This window comes from Eleginops maclovinus, chromosome 3 (assembly GCF_036324505.1).
Source record: "Eleginops maclovinus isolate JMC-PN-2008 ecotype Puerto Natales chromosome 3, JC_Emac_rtc_rv5, whole genome shotgun sequence".
NCBI classification, from domain to species: Eukaryota; Metazoa; Chordata; class Actinopteri; order Perciformes; family Eleginopidae; genus Eleginops; species Eleginops maclovinus.
The window spans coordinates 2875899-2903037 of record NC_086351.1 but is presented as its reverse complement, the minus strand read 5'-3'; the positions used below and the strand labels follow the sequence as shown (position 1 = coordinate 2903037).

General features: G+C 42.0%; 2 protein-coding genes across 2 annotated transcripts; both read right to left on the bottom strand.

Moving 5' to 3' along the window:
* Window positions 1-640: 640 nt before the first annotated feature.
* Window positions 641-20956, bottom strand: dpy19l1l (dpy-19-like 1, like (H. sapiens)). Its single transcript, XM_063879723.1, has 22 exons — window positions 20618-20956; window positions 19899-19923; window positions 19714-19801; window positions 17772-17909; window positions 16908-17028; window positions 14192-14285; window positions 13944-14001; window positions 12759-12850; window positions 11281-11380; window positions 10953-11030; window positions 9341-9427; window positions 9066-9125; window positions 8639-8719; window positions 7693-7794; window positions 7311-7382; window positions 6180-6259; window positions 5709-5733; window positions 4769-4888; window positions 4251-4425; window positions 3654-3753; window positions 3044-3169; window positions 641-2688 (listed from the first exon to the last, which is right to left on the bottom strand). The coding sequence occupies exons 1-22, from the start codon at window positions 20817-20819 to the stop codon at window positions 2526-2528; spliced, it is 2187 nt and encodes a 728-aa protein (XP_063735793.1). The 5' UTR covers window positions 20820-20956; the 3' UTR covers window positions 641-2525.
* Window positions 20957-21173: 217 nt separating this feature from the next.
* LOC134861672 (NACHT, LRR and PYD domains-containing protein 12-like) lies at window positions 21174-27081 on the bottom strand. The gene is made up of 6 exons (XM_063879068.1): window positions 26991-27081; window positions 26796-26832; window positions 24558-24731; window positions 23573-23746; window positions 23119-23159; window positions 21174-22328 (listed from the first exon to the last, which is right to left on the bottom strand). Exons 1-6 carry the CDS (start codon window positions 27079-27081, stop codon window positions 22324-22326), a joined length of 522 nt encoding a protein of 173 aa, XP_063735138.1. The 3' UTR covers window positions 21174-22323.
* Between the last annotated feature and the right edge of the window lie 58 nt (window positions 27082-27139).

Below are 27139 nucleotides of genomic sequence, written 5' to 3'. Positions count from 1 at the left end.
CAAAATACCAAAGTATTATCAGCTAAATTAAAACAATGCAATGTTGTATAACCACCTCCGGAATACGTTAGGGGGCCCCTATGAACGGACACATGTCACTTAGTGAGGCACACATTGTTATTGATTACCTCCTGTGAGCACACACACTTTGGACACGCACACACATTTTCTTCCATAAATTGTATGCACACATCGCTACAAGATATACCTCACATGTTTACTCAAAGCTCTGCATAAACGAGAAGCTGCAAATAGAACAAATGGAAACGGGGACACTAAAAAGTGACGCACACAGCTGAGCCAGGAGCACTTTTGGACGTTAAGGGATTTTGACATTGGCCAACCTTCCCTGTTAGTCTGTTTCATAATTGTCAGTGTTCTGTCAGTATATTTGAAATGACTTGGTTAGCTATGTTTGTGGCCAGCTAGCTTAAAGCAGACCTGCAATAACATCGGAAGGCATCCTGTGATCACAAGGTTAAAATAAGAGTGAGACTCTGACGTTGATCCAAACAAAATAATCAGCCTCGAGTCTTGCTTTTACACGGGCACCTTCTGCGGATGTGCTTGTCTTATGTCATAAGAAAATAACTGATATATAATTGTTCTATCAATCATTAAAGAGCAGTGAACGCGATGGTGCTGAAGGCAAGTTTTTTATTTTTGTAAATACAGACAAAATAGACAAATATTATAAAAAGACATCTGAAAGCTTTCCTACCCAAAGTTAGATGAGAAGATCAATCCCCATCATGTCTGTAAGAGTGGTATGTTGATAACTGAAGGGCCACAGACAATATTCAAGTTAAAAAACTAATGTATGTCTAGAGGCCCAAACCAAGTCCAGTTTCCTCTGTATGCCGTTTGTGTGTTTTCGTGAAGAAAGCGCCCTCTCACGGGGAAAGCCTGCAATTGAATGAATGGGTTTTTTACATTCGAATGAAGCTTTGAGTTAGCTGTCAGCTAGCTCTCAGAATGCTCTCAATTAGCTCTCAGCTGGCGGTCAGCTAGCACTCAGAAAGCTGTCAGCTAGCTCTCAGTTGGCTGTCAGCTAGCTCTCAGACTGTCAGCTAGCTCTCAGAAGGCTGTCAGGTAGCTCTACAGCTGGCGGTCAGCTAGCACTCAGAAAGCGGTCAGCTAGCTCTCAGAAGGCTGTCAGCTAGCTCTCAGAAGGCTGTCAACTAGCTCTCAGTTATCTGTCAGCTAGCTCTCAGTTGGCCGTCAGCTAGCTCTCAGTTGGCCGTCAGCTAGCTCTCAGTTGGCCGTCAGCTAGCTCTCAGTTGGCCGTCAGCTAGCTCTCAGTTGGCCGTCAGCTAGCTCTCAGTTGGCCGTCAGCTAGCTCTCAGTTGGCCGTCAGCTAGCGCTCATAAAGCTGTCAGCTAGCTGTAGGTGGCTGGCAGCTAGCTCTCAGTTGGCTGTCAGCTAGCTGTAGGTGACTAGCAGCTAGCGGTCAGTTGGCGGTCAGCTGGCTAGCCCATAGCTGGGAGAGGGATACCCAAGTGAGTGCATTAACTCTCGGGAAGAAAGCAATAAAACCTATATCATGAAGAAGGAACCGACGACTGCTACCATTAAGTAACTCCACTGCTACAAATAGGTTGAGTTGACTTTTGCAAAACCTACCAAGTGATATCTTTTGATCAGTAACTGTAAACGTTACAGCAACCCACAAACGCAGCTTTAAAAACAACACTTCCTTTGGCAAGAATTACAGTAAGAAAGAAAGAGAACCTCTTTAAGGCCGTACAGTTGTATTTTACAAAAAGTTTAGGTATTTACAAAAAGGTTGAGACGGGGCACAGTAAGAGACAGTCTCCTTAAACACAACTCCTTCTGTCACTTTAGAACTGAAGTAAGAAGGAAAGCTTGCCTGCTGAAAGCTGAATGATATGCAGTAAAAATTGTATTGAAAAGCTTCCGAACACAGGAACAGGATTACCCAAAGACTCTTAAAACACTGCTGGCCTCTAAAGAAACCTCTTAACACTTTTTGCATAAAAATACTTACACACAAATAAATTATGAAAATAGCGCACTACAGAAAAGTCTTTCCATAGATCAACACTGTGCAGAACCATAGAAGAAGTCAGATTTTGTCAAGTCTGCAAAGGGTATTGCTTCACAGTTATGTAGACATCAACGAGTGACATACTTCCTAAGCCAAAGTCAAAGACAATCAATTCTTTAGGGTAAGAGATAATACTGATGAATGAACAGCACGTCTTTGAAGACACCGTTTCTGAAAGTAAACCAGAACCAATGCAACAAACTAAAAGCCAGGAAACCTTTTGGCGTAATGGAAACATTGCTGTATGAAAACGACGCAGCAGTAAAGATGGTTGGCCACAGTAAGTCCACAGGTACTGAGAAGTGAGGGCGAATTGTTTTGGCATGTCCATCCGCTCAGTGAATCAGAGCACCGCACAGAGGGGGAACTGCCGGACTCCGAGTAATAAGCAGCAATGGCAGTGACTGATCAAAACCGGGTGAAAGATCAAGGTGCTGAACTAGTCCATCTCACGCCGTTATCTCAGATCTTTGGGGACTTTGAGAACTTTGTAGATGTCATTGGAGAAGACGGTGGTGAAGTGGGGTCGTGAGCTCCTGGACATGTGGGTGCAAAGGGGGATTTTACCGACGTTTTGTGAATCCTCAATGTCCCAGATCTCTGGCATGCTGCAGCCGGGCCTGAGTGAAGAGAAAGGAAGACAAGGTCAAAGAGGAATACACACCATTTGTCCTCACGGTAAGATGCACAAAATACAAATATGAACCTGAAAATGTGCATAAAATTACCCCTTTAATGCAAAATCAAATCAAATACAGAGTTGTTTAACCCCAGATCAAATGCACATTAAAGAGCCTTGCAAAAATGATCTTCTGTGATTTCAATGTTTGTTGAGCAATTGTTTCAAAGATTTCGGACTTTATCTTTCAATACAGTGTTATCATATTATAAAATAATACCCACAATCTAAATATGACAGAAAACAGGTTGAAAAGTTCCCCCTCCTGTGAGAGGGCTCTGGTGGCTTGAGGTTACCTGGTTCTCCGGGTGCACCAGGAATCCTCCAGGACAAAGAAGTCCACCCCCAGCTTCATCAGGTTCCCCTTCACTGTTTCGGCAGACATGCGGCTGTACATGGAGTACACCAGCTTGGTTCTCTCCCTGCGAGGGACACAATGAACAAGGTGGAGGACAACTACATGCAAAGTACAGGTACAGGTGTAAGACATACATGGAGCTTGTACTTTTGCAAAAGCACCAATACACAATTGTGAAAACACTCCTTTATCGGTGCTGCATTTAAAACCTTACCTCTGTAAAAAGGTGCAAAGGTTACTAGTTACTACTAGTTAATCGTAAAGCTTATTCCAGAATAATATATATATATATATATGTATTACAATTCTGTATTAATTTCTGAGCAGTCAGTAAATCAATGTGCATCCAAATAAAAACATCTGTTCATTAAAAAGAAATCAAAAATAATAACAGTGAATAAAAAACATTGAACTAAAGATTCCTAACCATGCAGCGTATTTTTGGTGGAAAATGTTTTGCCCTTCATCGTTTCACTAAACAAGTTATTACCATTTGTGTTTTCTGGTCTATGTTTAAGAGCAGTTGTGCTGCTGTGAGTTTTACTGACCTCAGACCAGCGTCTTCGTAGTGGGGGTGGTTGACGATGGGCCGCCCTGTGGAGAGCTTCACGCTGGCCATGGTGGGCATGGCCCCGGCGAACACAGAATCTGCATCAGTCACACACAAAAACAAAAACCAGACAATGTCGTTGAGTTTTTATAATTCTCTACCTTGTACGGTTTAAAGACGTAAGCCCCGGAAAATACTTATGGCTGATTGACTGATGGGTGTCCATTCAAATGGTGAGTCCAGAGACCAGACAATAAAAGACATTTCAATTTGGTTTATCGAGATAACCAGTAGGTGGCGCAAATTCCCCACTTTGATCAAAAAAACATATACTGCTGCAGAAGAGGAGACGATGAAGAGCACCTGTGGAACCGCACGGTCACATTGTGTTCTCGTGGATAGACCGATAGATTCCCTCAAATGCTCTGCTTTTTAACTCTCATTTCATTATTTTAAAGGGCACTTAAAAAGCAAACGACAGTAAAAAGCACACATGGGTAATAATCTCCACAAGGTTTGGGCTTGCTTAATAATTCAAGAGTTAAGACAAAGCGTTAATAAAAAAGCGCCTGTCCCTGAGGTGCGTTGATCTCACCAGGCGGGGTGTTCTCCTGGATCCAGTCCAGCAGCTCCTCCTGCGGCATGTTGCTGAACTCTCCGATGATCGCCCACTGCGCCTGCATGTTGGCAATGCCCTGTACTGCCATGATGGCCATGAGTGCAAACACCGCAACCTGGTGTTTAAACCTCTCCCCGATCCAGCTGAACAACTGACACAACCGAGAAAGACAGAGAAAAGGTATTTAAAGCAGCTTGAACAATTGTTGTATTGTCAATCATGCGACCCTAAATTAAATACATAACATTGATATATTAAGAGGTCATCTTATCCTCTGCTACAGAACTAAAAGCAACCGTGTAACTTTTAAAAAAATACAATCGCACCCCAATTCTCAAACAATCTGAGAGCGAGAGTGAACATAAGTGAAGGACTAAATGAGTTAACCTCTTGTTATTATAAACCATGCATACTGAGGATTTAATCAGAAGATGTAAGGACAACGCCATGATGAAAACAAATATTTTTGTTTTGACTTGGGGTTAGAGACAGACCTGTTTGGAGCAGATGAGCGAGGCCATGATGCACATGTGTGGCGTCAGGAAGAGCTTCAGACGCATGATGAGGACGGCCAGCACTGCGAAGGCCAGCAGCTGCAGGCTGTGGTACACCATCTGCACAGACACAATCACACACGTTGCTGGATCATCGGCCCTTATTTATTTCCTGGTGCTTTACTGACACTAGCTGGCGATGGGTGGTACAGCACAAAACCTTTGGCTGATGTAGCTTTCGCCAAATATCTCCAGGGATTGTAATATTGAGTTTCTACTTCACATTAACATTGGCTTGTTACTTTTTAAAGACAGTGGAGGTTGGGAATATGCCGATAATTTAGTGTCCTCAATCACTAAAAGTTGATATTTCTGAAAATGTGACGGCAACGTTTGCTTATTAAATCCTAAGTCTCAGCCCTGCTGTGATCTCTCCAGAGGCAGATCCAATTCAAAGTGACCTGCCTCGAGAACGATCGTATAATGACATCTGCATGATGCTTTGATCTTGCTGCGAGGATCCAGAGCACCCTCAGCTCTCGGCGGGTCTCATTGAGCCGTACGGAAACATTAAAGCAATTATCTGGGAAACTCTGGAAACTTCCACACGGTGCGGCTGCTGGAGGAACATCTGAACGCTTTCTGCCCTGGGAGGGAGGGAGAGGGAGGGATATTACGGGAGAAGCTGACAAAAGGCAGCAGAGGGAGGTATTTTAACAGAAGGCGAAGCTACCTTTCATTTCTCAGTAATGAGAAAAGGGATGGAAATCCCTAAGGGACAAAGTAACTGAGCAGACGTGGAGGAAGCTAATCGAATAGAACAGATTTAGAAAAAGGAAACTACTCTGCAAATGTAGAGCTCGCACTGAGGTGTGATTATGATAAGGTGTGTGCATATATTTAACAACGACATAAAGGCTGTGAAAGTATTTCTTCTCACCTCTCCTTTGGCGGCTATTTCAGACCTGCAACACAGAACACAAAGACGTGATATCGCACACTTGAGCCCGGATAAAATGTATGGAATCATATTTAGGTTATTTCAGGTCGTCGAATTGTGAATTTACAAGGAACATTATTTCTTAAATTCACCCCAAAAAAACACTCCTTTTCAAGTTTTTTTTCTCCGTGATTTGAGAGTTGAAAGGTCAAAGGACATTCAAGTTATTTTATCTCATTACCACCACATTCACACAGAACTGTACACCGCTCCACTGGTTCTGTCTAACCCTAAACCTACAGTGGTCCCCATACACTGTAGTCGTAAAAAATGGCCAACTCCTAATTCTTAAAAGATGACGTTTAAAGATATTGCTCGTTGTAAGCTTTGATGACGGATTGTTACACACTCATTTGGATTTTCCTGCTGGTTAAGGGAAGTGAAATGAGCAACCAGGCTCCGGACGCTCACCCTGCAGACTCATCAGCCTCCTCAGGCTTCACAGACGCCTTCCCTCCGTCCCTCAGGAACCGGACTACATCCTGGAAAGTCTGCAAAAGACTAACGGTTAGAATAATGCCATGTTTCCAACTAACAGTGCACAGTAGGAGCAGAGAGCTTATGTTCTGGATCCCATGCTTTGTCAAACCGACTTATGTATTCTTGGCTCAGCGGGGGCAAGGCGTAATGAGATTAGACTACATAAAGAGCACTTCCTTAAGTATCCCCTTTTTACTGATGCTTCCCCTTCAGAGGAATCAAAATAATGTTAAAAGGAATCAGACATAAATCTCACTGTTCCTCCTTTCTGGAAGCTTAGGTGTATACACATGTAAATCTGAGCTACGATTCCCATGCAGGGGCACACTGCAATCTACTGAAATTAAAGAGCAGGCGTCTCATCTGATGTGTGACTGCCTGCTGTGTTGTTCTGTAAGGTGACACATCTGTACAATTCCTCTAAATACAAACTGCAAATAAGACTCACTTCCCACAGATTGTCAAACAATGAAACATGGCTGTAATTAGAACAGCTGATTTTTAGATCCCCCTTTAATTGGTCTTTTCATTCAACATTTTTTAGTGTGGTTTTATTTATGAAATTCAGTTTGAATTCTTTTCTTATTGTTATATCTTATAGTTGTATTTATTCATTTCATAGTTTTTAAAAATATTTGATTGTAGTTTTTCTCCAAATGTTAAATGAATTATTATGATGCTTTTTTTTTTTACCTCCTTGTATCCCGTGATATCTCAATATACTAAATCTACATATGCTACATGTGTAAAGATGCAGCCTGTGTACGAACAGTTCTACAGAAGTAAAACTCCAATCAGAGCAGACTGGGCTCTGGTTTCAGACAGAGGGTGAAAAGAGGAGCTGCAGCACAGGCAGTATGAGAAACATAGAGAGCTTTCTGAACATTAAAGCATGTCACAGTAGAGGCACTAAATACTAATATGAACTTGAAATTCAGCCACACACGGACCCCGTTAACAAGGACTACATAATTGCCACTTTAAGATGTTTTTTTTCGGGGGTCATATTTGTTTTGCTGCTCGTTTGTCCGCGTTCTGTCCAAAAGCTACATGAAGTCTTACCCTCCAGGCGATGACGGCGACCACCAGCATGTTGATGGGCAGCAGCAACGTTTTAAGGTATCGTAAAGGGGTCTGAGGGAGAGACAGAGACACTGTAAGGAATCGTATAATGTGCACTGCATAGTAACAGGGTCCAGTTTGGAATAGAGCTAAAATCAAAATGAGCTGCCAGGTTTCTATTTCCTTTGAAATTAAAAGCACAGATCTGGTTCCCTTTTTACTTCATCAGACTCTTTGATGTAAAGACAGCAGATACAAACACATGTTTTTCACACCAATCCCCCTCAGTTTTACCTCAGGGAACACTTTAGCACACAAAGGCACGAGGAGGATTATTTGTTAATCTCGTTGAGGGCCGGATTTTGCTCAAAATTAACTTTACCTCCAACTCCAGGAAGTCAAACTCTGCAGCACACGTGTACATCAGAGTGTGGAAGTCTTTGTAGCTCGTGAACTTAGACTTTATCAGTCCACTGATGTGCGCCTGGAAGAGACACACAAACAGACACATATCTCAGACATGCTTTTGTATTTATTCGTGAACGAAAAACGTTGCTTCATGATTTTAAACGTGTGACTGCATTTCATTTCAGTATCCTCTGATGTCATCATGGAACAATATGACCCACTGTTAGCCTGTGAACTCTCAGAAAGCCAGTCCAAATGTGCCATTATTAAACGGTATGTGTACTGACATTAAGGCCAAACAAAGGGGAGGGGGTTTATATGTGAATTTACAACATTACAGTGGTACATTTCTGAGGAATAACTTGAATATTCTCTGAGATTAAGAACACACATGTATAGAAGTCCCACTGAGACGCCTTTGCACAATCTCATCATACCATCAGTTACACAGTAATCAGATTGTTTGTGTTGTAATATTATATCATACCTGCACTATGTACTATCTTATTGACATTATTGTTTGTGGGGTAGAGATTATGCAATGTTTTTAGTGTTTGCTGTGTACCTGCCTAAGGACTGCAGATTGAAATTAGCTATCAGCTCAAATCTGGCATAAATCATCCCTTCTCTTTTTTGGGATTAAGGTATTTGTATGCATGGTCCTTGTTCAAATAAATACATCCATTAAATTAGTAAGAGTAAAAGAGTTTCTTTCTCTCTTAATTATACCATTTTAATTCAGGGATTTTCTCCTCTGCAAAAAATAATCCTTATAAACATCTATTTTAGTCATAAATTAAACTATATATGATTATTACCTCATCAGGAATATAATCTACTGTCAACATAATTCAAACTGAATACAAGCCTTCATTCCAGCCTCATGACTTTTCTTTAAAGGTAAAGTTGCTGCAGCTTACATCATCTGAGGCGCAGAGGACGGTGGACAGCAGGAATTTGAGCAGAACTGTGGAGCCGACCCAAGCCAAGCCCTGCATGACCTGAGGAGGGAGAACAGACACACACTGACAGGCTGACGTGTACACCCACGCACACACACATATAACTCTGGACAGCGACCTGTAATTAAAGCTGTAAAGTGCTGGAGAGTTGGGAACGTCCAAAGAGGCTGTGGACTGACACCGTGGCCAGAAACTGCAGCCAAATATGGGTTAGTTTTATTGTTCATTTAAATGTGAAACAAACTAACTGATCCAAATCAAAACTGCATAATCAATAGCAGCTTTATTTAAATATAAAAGACTGCTTTATAGCTACATCATTTCTGCAGTTACAAAGAGGCATAGTATCCCTCTAAACATAAGACAGAAAATCATTGCCACATACCCACATGATGATGCCAGCTTTGAAGAGATGAGCAAATCGATCCCTCAATGCGATGATTGCCTGGAAAAAAATAAAGAAAACATCATTAAAAAAAGTCCAAACTCACCAACACACTTAATCTCAACGGTGGATTTGCATTCAGATGTTCCTCTGCACTGCCGTTTCCTCAACCTAATCTATAACCAGCTGGATGCTTGGATCAAATTTAACCATTCTTGACTCACTCACTGCATTGAACATTCGAGGATACATGCAGGACACGGTTATCAACTCACCCAGATGGAGACGAGCGAGGAGGCGTAGAAGGACGTGAGCAGCATGGAGTTTCCAAACATCAGGACAAAGCAGACGGCGAGGGTGATCTGCAGCACGAGAGGAAGGAGAGGAGGTGTTCATTCATTTAGGAACAATAGAATGATTAGAAACATGTGAGCTCTGCGATGAGCGAGACAAACAACATTAAGCATGACGTATCCTCGCCTCTCTTTGGCAGCAGGGAGGTCCGGGATAGATCGTATTAAGCGGCAATGGTAATTGGCTCCCTGTCCTTCAACACACAAATCACTCAAGCACCGCTGCCCCCTCTCTCTGGAACCCCACAACACATTAGAGACTGCACTGACCCCCACCTTCAAAACACTGACCTAAAATCCCCGGTTCAGACTGGCTTTTAATGTGTGATAACGCTCTTAAGTACTGATGGGCCGTCGATGATCTCATGTTGAAATAGGGAGCAGTCCTCTACGTCTGTCTTCCCTGTAACAAGTGTCACTACTCAGGCTCTACACAGCGCTGTAGGTCACAGAGGACACACACACATGCATTTTTTTTTTTGAAAACACACACAGACACACACAGTCACACAAACACACAGTCACACAAACACACAGTCACACAGTTACACAGACACACAGACACACAGTCACACAGTTACACAGACACACGGTCACACAGTCACACAGTTACACACACACACACACACACACAAAGTCATCGTTGCCAAGCTCCCTAAATTATGCAGAGGCATATTCTTCCCTCTGACACAAATCTCCAGCATCTTACCACAAAGAGCCTTCTCCTTATCTGTGGAGCACACAGGGCTTGGCATGCTGAGGGGATTAGGGGGGAGGAATGTGGAGAAGAGGGACGTATGGCCAGAACAACCCACACAAACACACACACACACACACACACACACACACACACACACACACACACACACACACACTGTCCTTGTCAGGGCCAACAAGTTGCCTACATATCGTCCCTCTTTAATGGTAAAAGGCAGCGCTGCACACGCTGCGGCGTCGTGGATGCTAAAGAAAGTCACCCCCGGCTGGTGTTGTCCTCACGGCTCAAGATATTTTTCCGGCCGAGGAGCTGAGCGAGATAAGGAGAACCGAGACGGAGCGCATTACAGCTCAGGGGACAGCAGCTGGAAATACTTTCACTTATTTTGGGCACAAAACATAATCCTCACACACACACACACACACACACACACACACACACACACACACACACACACACACACACACACACACACACACACACACACACACACACACACACACACACACACACACACACACACACACACACACACACACAGGTTTCAGACAGAGGGTGAAAAGAGGTGCTGCAGCACAGGCAGTATGAGAAACATAAAGAGCTTTTTGAACATTAAAGCATGGAGACATGTCCCAGGAGAGACACTACATACTGATATGATCCTGAAAATGACCTTTAAATAATTTGGTCCCAACACAAGGTGCCATTGCATGATGCTTCACTGACAAACTCACATTTAAAGTTAGGACAAGGAAACACTCTTCACACTCTGACAGATGGATTCATTTCAGATTGTGGAAAGGTAGAGTACTGTACCATATGAGTGACGAGGATGGATTGCATCTTGGCAGCGCCGAGGTAACCCAGGATGTAAGAAGCGAACAGAGAAGCCACCTGGAAAAAAGAAAACTTTAACAATACAGGAAACCTACATAGACGAGGGGGGGGGCAATGATTCCCTTTAAAATGTATTTCTGTTTGTATCTCCATCCCTTTCCTGTTTCTCTCCCAGCTTCTGCAATCTCTGCATCTTCCTCGCGAGAGTCCTCTGTTCTCTCCAAGTCTCTATTTTCTCCCTAATCTCTCTACCCCTTCTGCTTTCTTCCCACATTCCCTCTCAATGTCTCTCTCACATTGTGTTTACCTGAGTAAGCAGCACAAACTGGGCAAACTGCCAAGGCAGCATAAAGCACACATTGGAGATGCCCAGGGCGACCAAGGCTGTCCTGCTCGGGCTCCGTGTCCTGAGAGAGGAATAAAACATATATATAGTGGTGAGAGAGTGTGGGTGTGGAGGAGATAACAGAAGACGCTTTGAGACGGCTTAGAGAACACACGTATACACAAGCACACACATTCAGTTTCCCTCTGAGAGCACTCCAAAGCACGAGCCGGCCTCAGAAATATGACACAGCGTTCAAGTCACAGTTTACTCACTGCACTCACATAACACAAGGTGGCGTCTGCCAGCTCATGTGCAACGACAAGATAACTAGTCTGTGTGACAAGTACATTAACTCTCACCGCTGCTGCTCCAGTGCTTCAGCGCTCAGCAGAGAACAGAACAAGCTTTGCTTCACCCCGCTAATCACAACACAAACTGTAGCCGTCTATCTTTAGTGGGACGAGGGAACAGCTGTGTGATCATGTTTTTCCTTCTGTTGTTTCACATATTTAACAGAGTGTTGAAACAAAAAGAAAACCAGATGCTTTTCCAGGTTATTGATGTTCTCCCACAGGAAAACGACATGGAAAATGCATCATACAGACAGCTCAGTGACGCAGGCACTCGAAGGGTTTCTAGGACTGCGGATTGTAGCATATAACAAGAGCTAGCGGGTCGCTATCATCATGCACGGCGCAGTTGAGGGAGCAAGTGGAGCAGGTAGGCCAACGGGAGAAGGGCTGACGGACATTAAGAGGTGGACAGGGAAAGCAGTGCATGAGACTGGTGGAAGATTGGGATGTGTGGAGACAGGTGGTGATGTCATCGCAGCGCTCCGACAGCCCCAGGCTACAGGAGTGACCTGACCGGACCCAATGTTCTCCCAACAGACAGCGTGGCTCTACTTGACTCCCTCTTCTTCTGGTTTTCAGCAACATTTGTGGATAGTACTTCCCTGGTACAGCTTTGGTTGAGGTTCTAAGAAAGCTGAGTTGTTACTAAAAGGTAAAACACTGCAGACCACTGACTTTTTAAAATCGGTCGGGTTTCAAAAGTGTAGTTTAATGAGGCGGCGCTACGGCAATCAGCTGAGAATATTGCCTACATTGATGGGGTAATATTCACAGTGGAAAACTAAATAAAAAAGACCACCTGTTATCAAAAGTGAGTCTAGACAAGTAGTTTAAATTGCAATGGAGATGGGTTATTTCATTCAGGGAGTGAATACCAAAATAATCCACTATACGATGTTGAACCGCGTTCGATCAAAACTTAGAGAGCTGCGTGTTTTAAGCCTCATGTGTAATGACTCTACTAGACTTTTAAACAGCCCCTTAATTACACACAGAGGTAGAACGAGAAATGGCTTCACTCCGACATTACACACATGTTGTTGAGTTGTAATTTGCTAACAGTTCAGATTTGGGATTTTGAGAGAGAAAGGCTGGTGAGTTTACCGTAGGATGTAGGTGAGAAGCAGCATCTGCAGCACTAAGAAAGGGTAGGCGAAGCTCTCCCTCAGGGGCGGAGTCCACATCACACGGGTGCTCTAACACACACACAAAACATGCACATTAAAAGCAAATCAAAACTTCACAGAGCATAGAGTTACTCGATGTAGTTCTGCAGCTTAGGAATATATTCACCTGTACTTTTCATGCAAGTGAAACAATGCTTGTATCCCCACCAGCATCAGGGTGTTGTGCTCTCTGGAGTCTGAATGGACGGCTTATTTATTTAACATCACAGTTTCCCAGTTTTGCTTTATAAACCAATAACTTAACCCCATAAACGTTAATGGTTGGAGCCAGGACCTTCAGTATTTAGATCAAGTGGCTTGTGAATAATTAGTGCCACATTTACAGGAGCACATGCTGCTATTTTAATGAGCCAGATGCATTTTAAACCAACATTTGCATATCCCCTGCTGCTACGTATACGAGTGGTTTTACTGTACTGAGCAGCGTTGGCACACAACATTTTATCTGAGGTCATTTTTGAAGTTGTTTGGACTGCCACACAGTGTTGATAGTTTATAAGAAGGAACCTGTGGCTGTGCTTTGATAGAATCACACATAACTATTTATATGCAAACAGACTTTACTCCACAAACTCACATTTTTTGTGATTCTGCACTCAAAAAGAGAAGAGAAGAATATATAAGACAGCAGGATTGGAATTAAACTAAACGTTCTCATAATTGTTTTCGTCCAAATAATGTGTTTAGTATCACATAAATTAACCTAATTCAACAAAGCAAAATGCTCCATATTTGAGAAGCGGCCAGCAGCATTTTCTGTCATATCTGCATTATACTTCAAAGATCAATCCATCCTCATTAACTGATCTATAAATGTTCTTATTGTTGCAGCTCTATTCAAGAGAGCTAAGCGGAGACTAAACAGTGAATGTGTGTGAGTGTTGACATACTGAGCTTTAACAATAGAGACCTAGTGCTCTGGGGGAAACTGGAGAGGAGGAGGGACTCCACTTTGGGTCTCTAAGCTCCTTTGAGGGCTGAAATCAATTCCTTGGTTTTTCTGAGTGCCTTTACACATTTCACATCCTCACACCCACAGACTTATTGTACAAAAGTACAAGACGAAGCAACGAGCGTTAAGTTCTCCGGGCGGTGCACTCACCTCGCCGTGATTGAAGAAAAAACACATCGTGGTCACAACGCCGCCCAGTCGGCTGCCACTAGACGGGGAATAACGGATAGAGGTGAGAGAGGCAGAGAACAGACCAAAGGTCATCCTCCATCTCATGTTTTACACCCGTATTTGACAGGAGACGGAGCACAGAACTGTTTTCTGTCATCAGGATCACCCTCTCCTGTCTGAAGGCCGTCTGAGCGTGACGGGAGCGAGCCCTCTGCGAGTGGAGTTACCTGAGGTAGGCACCGTAAATGAAGAACAGGCTCATCATGGCGCCGTTCAGCAGGAACACGAAGGTCACGTAGAAATACGCCGGGTCGCCCATCCCTAACACACACACACAAACACACACACACACGATGTGCTCAGAAGCGTTTTCCTTTCCTGTAGTGTGTATAAAGGTTTTGGTGCATGTAAATGGTCTGAAGACAGAAAGTTCCCTCCAGAGGAAGTTTCTATCCTGAACACACTTCTGCTTTTACAGTAAAACGTCTGGAAGTTTAACTTGTGTTGGAGGAACTGTGGCAAATCATACTCATATATTTTGGAAAGAGATATTTGAGGCTCTTAAAGAAGTGCTCCAGCAGAATATTGCTCTAAATCCGATGGTGGCCCTTACTGGGAGTATTACCTGAGGGTCTAGAAGAAAGGCTTAAGACGTATCTATTAAGAACTTTTTTACAGCGGCCCTGAAGTGGTTGAAACCAGAACCTCCCACCTATTTCTGCTGGCTTCAGAGAGTGTAGGTATCCATCACATGGAGCAAATAACATCATACAGTAAGAATTGTGAACACCTTTGTATTCTCTTTCCATCATTATTATTTGTGTTTATTTACTATTGGAGTGGGACTCTGGTACTGGTTGTCTAATACTTGAAACCTTTTCATGGTTGTGCTGATAAAGGGTGGAAGTTTCAGACTCTTTCAATCTCTAATTTAGGTCAAAGTGTAAAAATAGCTCCTAAAACAGGTAAGTGTGTGTGCAGAGCTTTTCCCAGTGCATGTGTTCATTGTGCACTGCTCTCCATATGAGGACAACACACCGCAGAAGCCCCGGCTGCAGGCTTTCTGTGGCCTGCCTTTTATTGTTCATGTTTTACTATATGAGAGTTCAAAACAATTGATTTATTCGTTACATATTATCAGCATCATATATCGTCTTGTGCTTTTCATCCAAGTCAAATACAAATCCTATAATCTGAACTGTCACAATCACTCGACAAATCCAGAGGGTGTTCATATCAAAAACACATGCATCCTTTTCTCCAAAGTCCAGGCAGAGAATATGCAGTGTGTTTGGCCCTGAAGGCAAACACATTAGCAATCAACAGAGGGAGTTGGCCATAACGAGGACTGAAGTAAACAGAACATTACAAATGTTTATTTACGCGACGAAAGGGGAAGAAACTAAAAGTTGTGGAGGCTTAAACCACATACTATCTTAAAAAATATGTCATTTTCTCTAAAATTGTGGGATAATGTTAGCAGGCACATATAAAACATAGGTCTGGTTGTTCTTAGACATTTTTCTGTGATAATGTCAAATACTACACCTATAATGTTGATGGCTTTTGTTTGGTTTAATCCCTTCCTCTCTCTCTGACCTCTCAATGATGGATACATAACCATAATAAAAACAAAGTTCTGGAAGGAGAGACTGAACATTAGCTCACATCGGGCTCAAAGTTATTTTTAAAGCGCAAGATTGAAAAGAAATAAAGACTTCTGCTTGCAGAGGGAAGTCTATAAAACACATTAGAGATTTAAATGACATAAAAGCTGAACTGAAATTGTTAGGGCCGAGTGTGGCATACTTGAGATGTGTAGAAACTAACAGTTCACTTCCCGTTGACCAGCGAGTGTCGACCTAATTAGAACAGGAGACGCAAGAACATATTACACTGAATAAAAAATGTGTCCCCTTTGTGGAACAGAAGGTTTCACCCAGATACAGTGGCTAATGCAGTCACTGTGCTCACAGTTACAGGAAGTGTTCCCTCTCTTCTGACTGGTCGCTCTTATGCAAGGTAGCTTGCGTCAGGTTGGTGTGAACATGGTGAAAACAGCCGTGTGTGCGTTTGGCCCTGGGGAGGGGTTCACTAATGGGACTGACGGAAACACACAGATTACAGATTTAGCCTTCTGGGAAATGTTCCAGTGAACAATTACGGGGAGACTATTTGTATGTTGTAGGTTAAAATCATTGTATTTCCCATAGAGCTGCTTTAATGATGACCATAGTGTTCCCTAGCTGTGTTATTGCTGCTGTTATTGGATTTTCAGACATTTGTTATGCAAAAAAGCACAGACATATCAAGATCTTCTCAAAGGATGTGCTGTTTTGCTTGTCTTATGATAGTTAAGCAAGTTGTTTTTAAAGGACACCCTTATTCTAAGATGGGCTTTGGACCTCCTTGTGTTGCCTCTGGTTGTCTGGAACCTCACAGTGGTGACAAGACTCTTAGTCCTGGCACAAGGCCAAGAAATAAGCCACCACGCAACACACACAAGACCATAATTTCTTGTTTCTACACTTCTGATTTTGGATGTGTTAAACAAACAAGATGTGAGGCTTTAATTAGTGAGCTTTTAGCTGCTGGAGGTCAGATTTGGTTCCTTTTGTTTCCCCCTGTTGGGCAACTTTGTAGCAAAATCTGTTTAATTTTGCTCCAAATCATGAATGTGTTGAATTCCTTCTGTAAAAATGTCTTTGATCAGCCAACTCGCCCATGAGGATGTTTGACTGCATCCACAAGTTCAGAAAAATCATCAAAGTCTGAAATAAAATGAGTCATCCAGTCAATTCAGCGTGAGAGTATTCTAAATGCTGCTGTAGCTCTAGGTTGTAAAAACAAAGCTATCTGCCCGTGTAATGTAGTCGTCATTCAACCTGCCTGTGACAAGTGTGTGTGAGTGTGTGTGTAAATGAGGGTATTTGCAGTCTGTACCTTCACAGCTGTCCACGGGAGTGAGCCCCTCCCCTCGGTTGATGGCCCAGCACATCTTTGTGGGAATCCCGAAGTATCCCATCACACTCGTGTACACCCGGAACCAGCTGGCCAGGACCACCTGTGGAGCAGAGGAGGATGTTTTTAAGCCTGTTAAAACAACTTGGTAGAAAAGACTTTGTGTCCTCTCATCTCAGGGCGGGGGTGGGCAGACACACAGGATTCCCACTGAAGACTTTTCAGTGCTTCAATTGTTACCCTGAGGGGTTTGATACTGATCCTTTCTGCACAGCTTTCTATGAATGAGTAAATAATGCTGCCTAAAATACAGCTGGTTATAGAGAATGCAGGGTATAAAAAGAGTGTGTAAAACAAGACTTCATTTAAACTCTGACGTCAGCCTATTAAGTGGAGATGGAGAGTAACATCGTTATGTCATCGCCTTAAATAAAATGTCAGCATTGATTAAAATAACTGCAGTTAGGGCTGCACAACTTCAGGACATGTTATACAATAGTGCAATATCCAAATCACAGTAAGAGCAATAGTTGGTTTATGCAGAATTTGGAAAATATAACTCAAATAAAATCCACGAAAGACACAAGAAAACGTGCACCGTGATGATTTGATTATATTTTTCAATGACCTACGTTTAGAAAATTGTGCTTTAACTTTTAATATCCAAAATCATATAACAATACAGATATGGAATAATTGAAATCAGTTATTTGTGTGCTAATGCAACCAGTAAAAGGATGTTTAAGCCAGTTTAGAGTCTGATAAATAAACATCTTTGAACACTATGATGAGTAATCCCATCATACACTACAAAGCATCTGAATAGCATGCCAGAATGAGCATTACCTCTGGATACAGATTGAATCTCTGCAGCGTGTTAATAACCAGAGGGTACTCCGTCAGCCGATCGTTCATCACCATGTGGAGGCCATCCAGGAAAGAGGGAGCTTCTATAATGGTCTTATAGTAGGAATAATACAGACCCTGGAACCAAATGAAGATGTATACACTCAATTAGGCACAAACAGAGCGACTGAGAAAGACATTATGAACGGGAAGGTCAAGGCAGAGTGACGGAGAAGAAGAACAAACAAAGAGATGTTTAAAGAGTGAGAGTGATACAGAGAGACGGTAGACAGACGCTAAAAATAACTCCACAACATTCAACTCAGACGGAAGCAACCGGAGCGAGCTCTACAGGCGCAGCAGATGGTAACGGTTCACAGCCTATTTAGAAGCACACAGCAGGGGTGAGCGGAGGAAAATCTTCGGTTTGCATATGATCAAATCGTCACCTTCACTGTCATCGCTCAGAGAGGGGTACGAATACTGCGCTGCCTGTGGAATGTCAGCCACTTTTGCGGTTGTAGTGATGAAGATATGCTGCTTTCAAACACACACGTTTACTGACTTGACCCTCGAGTAGCACGATGTTGCAAATGAATCCACATACTGCATATTGTTAGGATGTGAAAAATCAGTTTGGATGGCCAAAGTTTAATGTTGGTTATAAAACTGTGGGAGGAAGATTGTAATTTTCTCTGAATGTGCAGATGGTAGTGAGTCAGTATGGTCAAGTTACACTTCTGTTTTGAATATTCATTTTGTTTCACCACCTCACTTTAACTGAAACCTGGTAAACTAACACGTTCCAGACTGCCTCCCCTTTCTGACCAGCTCTGGCAGATTTGCAGGTCATAGTCCATCTTTGCTCAACTTTAGCAAAAAACTGGTTGTCAAATAGAAACACTGTGCTTGGAAATGCCAATACTGTTGGTCCATTGCTATGTGATCACCTTGTTCTGTACAACAACACAATGCCAGAATACAAACCGATTCACTCGGCTTGATTTATATCTATAACCCACATCAGAAAGACATCCCATCTTATTCACTACAGAGCAATTTGGTTGAGGAAGGCTTATATTGCAGTTCCGTTACGGTGGATGAAGCTGGAAATCTAATGTATTTTACCATTACTTTCTGCCTATTACTATTTTAAATTAAAACACCTAATCCTTTGGGGGATGACATTTCGCCCTTACACTGTTATCTACTGTTCCTTTTAGGAATAAAAAATGCACCTCATGTCATGGCTGATCACAGGCAAGATATACAGATATAAAGGCGGTAGACAAATGGACATTGCTCGTCGTCTAACTGATTCCTTATATCATAGTTGCTGCCAAATAGAAAGCAGAATATTATCTTACTGTTCCAAAAGTATATTGATTGCAATCCGAGGGTTGAATTAGCAGCAAGTCTCAGCATAAAAGTGAAATGATTAGCTGGTTTATTGATTGGTGGTCTAACCACAAAGACACTGCTCTGCAACTATTCTTACAATCAATGAATACTACGTCATTTGTAAAGGACGAATCTTAAACATTTCCTGGTCCCAGCTTCTCAAATAAAAGAATGTACTGCTTTTCGTTTTCTTTTTTAAATGATCGTAAATTGAATCGCTTAGGGTTAAGGATTGTTGGTCGGACAAAACAAGATATGTAAAGATATCCAATAGGGCACATGTAACTTATTGTTTAAGTTGTTTTGCAATCATTCAGCCAATAAGTCTCAAAATAGTTGTACCACATGAGAATAACAGTCATTGTTAGTTGCAGTCCTGCAGTACCAAGCTTTGCATACATGCCTATATGTGTGTTGTGCACCAGCAATTGCACTTGTGCACGTACTGTCTGTCACACAACAGGAAATAGTGGCACCTGCTTCAAAACAACCTATTAGTGCATCCATAACAATGAAACCACAACAACGGTAATCTATTTACCATTTCTGTCCGGAAAGCCATTTCCTTCTCCAGGTTTGACAAGTGTGAAAAGTGTCTGTCATTCTCAAACAGCTGTGAGAGATGATGCCTGATGACAGCAGGAGAAATACGTGAGCCAAGAGCTGAATCCACAAGTAAACACAGCAGAAATGTGTGAGCAATAACAGGCTTATAGTGAAACTTACCAGTGGAGATACCCAGTCAGAGCAGCTGTGGACAGAGAGAATCAACCTTAAATACTGCTTAACAAAAATGTGTACTTCATATGAGTATTCCCATGCTACTGAGTAACTCTACTCCACTACAATTCAGAGGTAAATAGTGTACTTTCTCTCAACCTGGAGTCACTTTCACAAGCTACCCCCTTATTATACAACGCCATTCAAACTAGCTGCACATTTACCAGCTCTGAGAACACTTTAGTGATCAATCATTATAAAACATATCAGAGATATTATTCTGAAATGGACCAATCAAACAAGACTACTTTTGCTTTTAGTAGTTTGAGTATATTTTAATGCTAATACTTTGGTGCTTTCACTTGAGTAACATTTTGAGAGCAGGACCTTGACTTGTACCAGAGCATTCCTACACTGTGATACTTTTACTGACTGAGGTAATAACATGTGGCTGCTGCGGTGCATTTATAAGATATCCCATAAAAACAGTAGCTTGAACTTTTGCAAGAAAACCTGTTATAAAGTAACATGCAGGTAGTAACACTTTTAAATTCATTATTAGCAACAATAGGTGGCTAATGCTGGTGAGCTAGCTATGTGCTAACATTAGCCAACTAATCAGCGGTAGAGATAACTTCATTTACCCGCTAATGCTACTGATATACACGCAACGTTAGCAGCCGTTAGCTCGGGGAGTCCGCCGAGAAGCTAGCAGGCTAACTCACCGAGCAGAAGAGTGACCCCCAGCTTTGCGACTGCAGAAGGAGTTAGCCCCAGCTTGTGTCTGATGAGCCCGTTAGGATGGGAGCCGTTGAAAGCTTTGCCTGCTCGCCTGGCGTTACTTTTGGCAGGGGGCGAAACAAGCGGGCTCCGGTCAGCCTGGGTCGTTGGACCCTTACCGGTCTGTTTTCGGTTTTTAGCCACCATGGTTTTGCCAGTAAAGAGCCACCGAGGCAAGAATCCGAGGAGAAGGGGAAAAAAACCCGAGGGGTGTGAGCTAAGCAGCCCCACACTAGTATCTGGTCCACGGATCTGCCCCTTCACTACCTGCTGCCTGATGCTTCCACTGGTTCCTCCTTCACATCTGATGAAGCTCCGCCCCCTGCCGGCCGTCCGTCACATTACAAGGAGCTTCTGCTTGTAACCATGACAACAACAAGCAGCGGGTACCAGACGGTTTACCAGACCGTTCACACACACACACACACACACACACACACACACACACACACACACACACACACACACACACACACACACACACACACGTACAAGACAATGTGTTTTCGTATTTGTATTTATTAGTTATTATCTTTCTCTTTTTATTTATTTCCTAAAAAACAGTTCAATCTGACACACATTCATCTAACAGCTTAGTGTAACTGCAGCGTCGTGGAGCAGGAAGCTGAAACCTTTCCTGATAAAACCCGAATTCTTACCACAATGCCAAATACACTGTTTAGATGACTAATTACAGATTGAAATATCAGTTAAAATATATCCAGTGGAAATTGAGGGGACATTTTAGAATTGGAGGACATTTCCAATAAGCCATGCCAAGAAATGCTCTTGTTGTGTTATACGTTAGACAAAATATAAAGATGTAGAAAAGTGGTTTCCAAATATTATTTAGAAAATCTAATAGCAATCGAACAAAGAACCAAATCAGTGGAAATGTTCCATATCTTGCAAAATCTAAAGATCAACATTAGTTTTTGTTTCTAAAAGAGACCAGTTTGTTGGTCAATAAATTGCCATAAATGCCTGATGTTTGTATAATAATAAAACTGCTAACACACTGAGATGACATATCTCAATCATTGAACCTGACACAATACAATGCATAGGAGCTATATTGGCATGACCACATCTTAACAACGTAACATCGCCAAAGCATTCAGCACAAAGCAAAACAGCTCCAGTGTCCAAACTCTGAACACACGTTCTGTCATGCGCTCAGTTCACACTTGTCTGTATCCTTACCCTGCACACGGTTCTATAGATAAGACAGGAATTCACCTTTCTATACATAGCACAGGTGACACAGGCCAGTTATCTAAACATGCTGTACATGGAATATGTCAATGTGGACCGAAATACAAAACTTCATCAGTAAAAGGAAGCGGTCTAATGTGTGCTCAAGGTATTCATGTGCTTTACTATGAAGACTACAATATCTATAATAAGCCCACCAATGATTAAAGTTCTTCTGAAGCAACAGTGGGTACTTGGTTCAAATAGAAAGCCTTAATAGGACTTAAGCGTGTGCCATTTGAAGCATATTGTGATTTAGAGGAATTCTTCTGAAGTGTGCATTGCTTTTTTATTGGGTTGACCATCACTTCAGAATCAGTGACAGTTCACGTCCAGAAGTTTATCCAGAAGATGGTTCAGAACAGCTGGAGACATCTCTCTGGGGCATCTCCCCTTCTCAACCTGGTAGATAAACAGGGAAAACACTTCTGTTATATAACCAACATCTTAAACTCAGATCTCTTAAAAACCCAAAAAACGATTAAGTAAAAATAAAATAAATGTCTATGATATGTAACAGTTACTCATTCAAATGTCTTATTAATATAGTAATAATAACAACTACACCTATGTTATGTGTATTGTTGTTGTGTAGTAACGATATAACAAATGACATGAAAATTGTAATTCATTTGTAGTTTTATATGAAGGTAAGGGTGCGATTCCTCTGGTCTCCTGTAGCGTGTCAGCATTGTCTGCCAGAAGCTGTCGTTTAAAGACACGTTGTAGCTTCAGCAGCGGACTCAGCTGACAGAGTGAGTCAGAGAGGAGGTCAATTCAACTTTGACTGGGCTGAGTATCCTTTTCTGCTTTCTTCTCCCCTCTCCTTTATCATGTGTATAATCTCTGTTTCTGTTCAGGTGTCTTCTCTCAGGTATTATAGGCCTCACACATATTCTCATCACCTTTCTGCTCTCTTCTATCCACACTCACATCCAGCCAACTACTCACAACGCCGGGGTAATCTCTGTGTACGCCTCCCAACAATCCCTGGACTTTCTCTCACTCAACTTAAAAAGTAGAAGCCAAACTGACTGAAGAGAGCTGTAACAGGAATGTAATCGAGTCTTGAATAAATAATGGATACATTTTAGTTGTAATATGTTTGTTGTTCTTTGAGGACATGCTCATTTTAGGTTCAGATTTTAAAGTCTGATTGATGATGAAAGGACGATATGGTTTCAATACTCACATTTCTTCTGTATCTTGGCTGTGATCGTCCTGCCATTGATCCTGTACGGATGAACATAATCAAGATTAAAATAATTGTTTGTTCTTAGAGTTTGTTCGCTACTGAGTCCTGACTGATCTAATGCTTTACATCCCATCATATCCCCTCTGGAAACTGTACGACTGACTGCCCTCAGCTCTAAGCTGCATGAGAGAAAATAAATAGACTTTTGTCTAGAAACAAAAAAACATGACAGGAAAAAAAAATCAGGCCCCCTTTTTCACTCTTCAGTTAAATCCTGTAAATGTAATAAAAATAAGAGGAAAGAAAAGGAGAAACTGCAGTCAGTGGGTAACATTACTGATCTGTGGCGCAACGCTAGGCTACATTTAGAAGTGTGTGAGTAACACACTCCCCCCCTGAGTTTAAGACAATACTGCTGAACCAGCAGAGACTGAGTCGACCCCTCACTGACCTGAGAGTCTGTAGTCTGCAGAGTGGACTCTCCAGAAGATCTCTCAGCAGCTCCACTCCTGAATCCTGCAGAGCATTGAGACTCAGGTCCAGCTCTCTCAGATGGAAGGGGTTGGACTTCAGAGCTGAGGCCAGAGAAGCACAGCTGATCTCTGACAACCTGCAGCTCCTCAATCTAAATAATAAACACATGATGAAGTTTAGAAAACAACGTTTCAGCTTCAAATATTCCAGGTTTAATAATCTGTTCAGAGCTGGAGAAGTAAGAGCTCTCATTTATATTAAAGACAACGTGCTTCTACTTCAATAAAAAGAGGAGACTTCACATCTGAAACTCCATCTACACTAACTCATGATGTGCAGCCAGACAAACAACTCCTCAGAAACTGATTCAACTCCAGATCACAACGTCTACAAAGACCACAAATATCTCAGGATGAATTCTGAAGGAATGTGATCAAAAATAAATACAGGATATTTATTTTAGGAATAGTGGAATCATAGATCCAGAACATCTTCAGTCTGACTGTTCAGTCAGTATGAGCATCATGCAGCTTCATGAACATGTTGAAGGAAAAGCTAAACCTGAATGTATTTGTTAGTGTCTGATAGTTTTGATAGAAATATTGATAAGCTGTATTAACCGGTTATTCTATCTTTTATTAAAAAACATGAAGGAGAAAAATAAGATGAGTTTCAGGAGTTAAAGGTTCAGAGTGGATTATGCAGAGTAGGATTCTCTTGTTGTATTAAATGAAAGCTCAACATCGCTCTGCCACAGTCAACACTTTTCTGTAAAATCCCATCTGTCTGTTAACAAGTCGCACTAAAATGTGGCTTTGCATTGTCAGCTTGCATTATATTGTTCTTGGGAGAATGGAAGTAAAGAAACACAAGATGAACAACAGAGTGAGGAACACACCCCCCCCCCTGAGTTTAATACAATACTGCTGAACCAGCAGAGACTGAGTCGACCCCTCACTGACCTGAGAGTCTGCAGTCTGCAGAGTGGACTCTCCAGAAGATCTCTCAGCAGCTCCACTCCTGAATCCTGCAGATCGTTGAGACTCAGGTCCAGCTCTCTCAGATGGGAGGGGTTGGACTTCAGAGCTGAGGCCAGAGAAGCACAGCTGATCTCTGACAACCTGCAGCACCTCAGTCTGAATAAAGAACACATGAGGATAAAGATCAATTTATGATCCAATCAGATGTGTTACTCAACATTGGAATGAATAGGTACAAAAAACACATCTAGTTGAGAAAGTAAACTCTATCAATGTAAAACTAATATGAGTTCAGAGGACCTTTATTCTTATTCATTTATTTAGCTGGTAGGGACAGTGCTCATTGATTAACAGAGAAAGAAATAAGCCAGAGTTGGCTGCTATGCTAATTTCCATCTGTTGTCCCTAGCCAGATCTTAAAAGGCACCCTAAGATATAAAAATACATAAACTGATAACAAATAAAACCATAATTAAAAAGACATAAACACACCCTCAAACAGACACAGACAATGCACGCCTCTCACTACACCCTCCACATAAAGGTCACAGCATACAGTAGGTTACAGTGGAATAAACAAAGGAGGGAAAGAGAGGAATAACATTACATGGCTTTAAGCATTTGGTATGTGGTTACAGATATGATGTTCCCTAATCCAAAATTTGAGTTTGCTTTTGAAAGTTGTAAGGCTGTTACACACCCTTAATTCATTGGGCAGACTATTCCAATAATTGGGGGCTCTAATTGAGAAGGCTGTGTGTCCAAACTTGCTTTGTCTGTACTGCACTACGCAGTCCCCTCTGGCGGTTGATCTGGTTACTCTATTGACACTATCTTTCTGTTTTATGAATTGGTGCAGTGGGGGTGGAGCAAGCCCATGAAGTACCTTAAAGATGAGACAGGCATCAGAGAATTGTATAAAGTTTTCAAAGTTAAACAAGTTATGCTTTTTCACTACAAGACAATGGTGATAACTATTTGCCTTACGGTCCAGTGTTTTTAGTGCTTGCTTACAGAGAGATTGAATTGGTTGCAAAGTTGTTTTATTAGCTTGCGAGCAGCTAGTTAAGCAGTAAGAAAAATGAGAGAAGAGCATTGCATGCAAGAAGAGCTTTGCAGCCTTCATTGGCAGGTATGGTCTTATGTGCCTAACATTTGCCAGGTTAAATTTGCCAGTATTGGCCACCTTTTTTGCATGCTTTTGAAATGAGAGTTGTGAGTCTAGGATGATTCCTAAATATTTAAAGTCAGGCACCACTCTGATGTTCTCTTGATTAACTAGGACAGCAGGGTTATGAGACACAGTAGATTGTTTTGAAAAATACATACAAAGAGTTTTGCTTATGTTCAGGTGTAAGCATGAATTGGGTAGCCAGTTGGATACATGGCCCATGGCTTCAGTCAGTTGGTGTGCGGCTTGTTGTTTATTTTTAGCATGCACATAGAGGACAGTGTCATCTGCATACATTTGTATGTGCACTGATGGACAGGTCATTGATGTATAGACTGAACAAAAGAGGGCCCAGTATAGATCCTTGAGGGACACCTATTTTACAGCTTAGGTATGTAGAACGAGTGTTATTAATGCATGTACTTTGCTTTCTGTCAGTTAAATATGATTTCATCCATTTGATGGCATCCCCGGAGAAATTAAAGTAAGAAAGTTTTGACAAAAGAACTTCATGATTGACAGTCTCAAAGGCCTTCTTTAAGTCTAAAAATACTGCACCCACAATGTTCCTTTATTTAGTTTCATTTTTATATTCTCAATGAGAAAGCAGTTGGCTGTTTCTGTGGAGTGGTTACTTCGAAAGCCAAACTGCATTAGGTGCAGTGGTGTTTGGCCTTTGTTAAGATGAGTGGTCGGCTGCTCCGCCACCCATTTCTCGGCTACCTTGGAGATCACAGGTAGGATACTAATGGGTCTGTAGTTCTCCACCAGTGTTTGATCTCCAGCCTTGAAGATGGGGGTTACCACAGCTGTCTTCAGGAACTGGGAAAAATGCCTTGTTTTATTGATAAGTTATTTAAGTGGGTTATATTTACCATCATTAATCCTAATCTGCCTAGCAACTAAATAAATGTAGTGGAGTAGAAGTACAACATTTACCTCTTAATTGTAGGGTACAAGTACAGAGTAGCAAAGCATTAAAATACTCAGTGTGCTTAGTAAAGTACAGGTGCCTCCAAACTGTACAGTACATGAGTAAATCTACTTACTTCACTTTAACCAGCCAGTGAGTCCCTCTCTCCTCCACTAGGCACTAATCAGGTGTTATTGAATTCAGGTGAGGACAGGGGGGCGGGGGAACAAAGGGAGAAGGAATTGTTTGGTTTGGCCTGAGGGAGAAGAAGTCTGGCAGCTTGGGAGAGGGACTTGTTTGTTACCTCAGGCTGTCACAGGAACAGTTAAACCCAGGGAGTCTGAGGACCAGAAAGTTGGGTTGATTTCTTTTGGGGTGTTTTTGTACTTCTTGCGAGGCCTTGTTTTGCTATTCCTTTCCATTGGACTATGCATCTGATTTAAGAGGACTGCTTTTTGAGTTGGACATTGCCCGGGATCC

What these genes read in the sequence shown, in the direction of transcription:
- dpy19l1l (XM_063879723.1), bottom strand. Translation starts at nt 20,819, where the DNA reads ATGGTGGCTAAAAACCGAAAACAGACCGGTAAGGGTCCAACGACCCAG. An exon ending in CGCTCATCTGCTCCAAACAG is followed by an intron (nt 4,426 to 4,768) that starts GTCTGTCTCTAA and finishes CGGTTGTGTCAG; the next exon opens with TTGTTCAGCTGGATCGGGGA. An exon ending in CCAGGAGAACACCCCGCCTG is followed by an intron (nt 3,754 to 4,250) that starts GTGAGATCAACG and finishes TGACTGATGCAG; the next exon opens with ATTCTGTGTTCGCCGGGGCC.
- LOC134861672 (XM_063879068.1), bottom strand. Translation starts at nt 27,081, where the DNA reads ATGGAAAGGAATAGCAAAACAAGGCCTCGCAAGAAGTACAAAAACACC. An exon ending in CACTGGCTGGTTAAAGTGAA is followed by an intron (nt 24,732 to 26,795) that starts GTAAGTAGATTT and finishes TTCTTTATTCAG; the next exon opens with ACTGAGGTGCTGCAGGTTGT. An exon ending in TGCAGACTACAGACTCTCAG is followed by an intron (nt 23,160 to 23,572) that starts GTCAGTGAGGGG and finishes TCATCCGTACAG; the next exon opens with GATCAATGGCAGGACGATCA.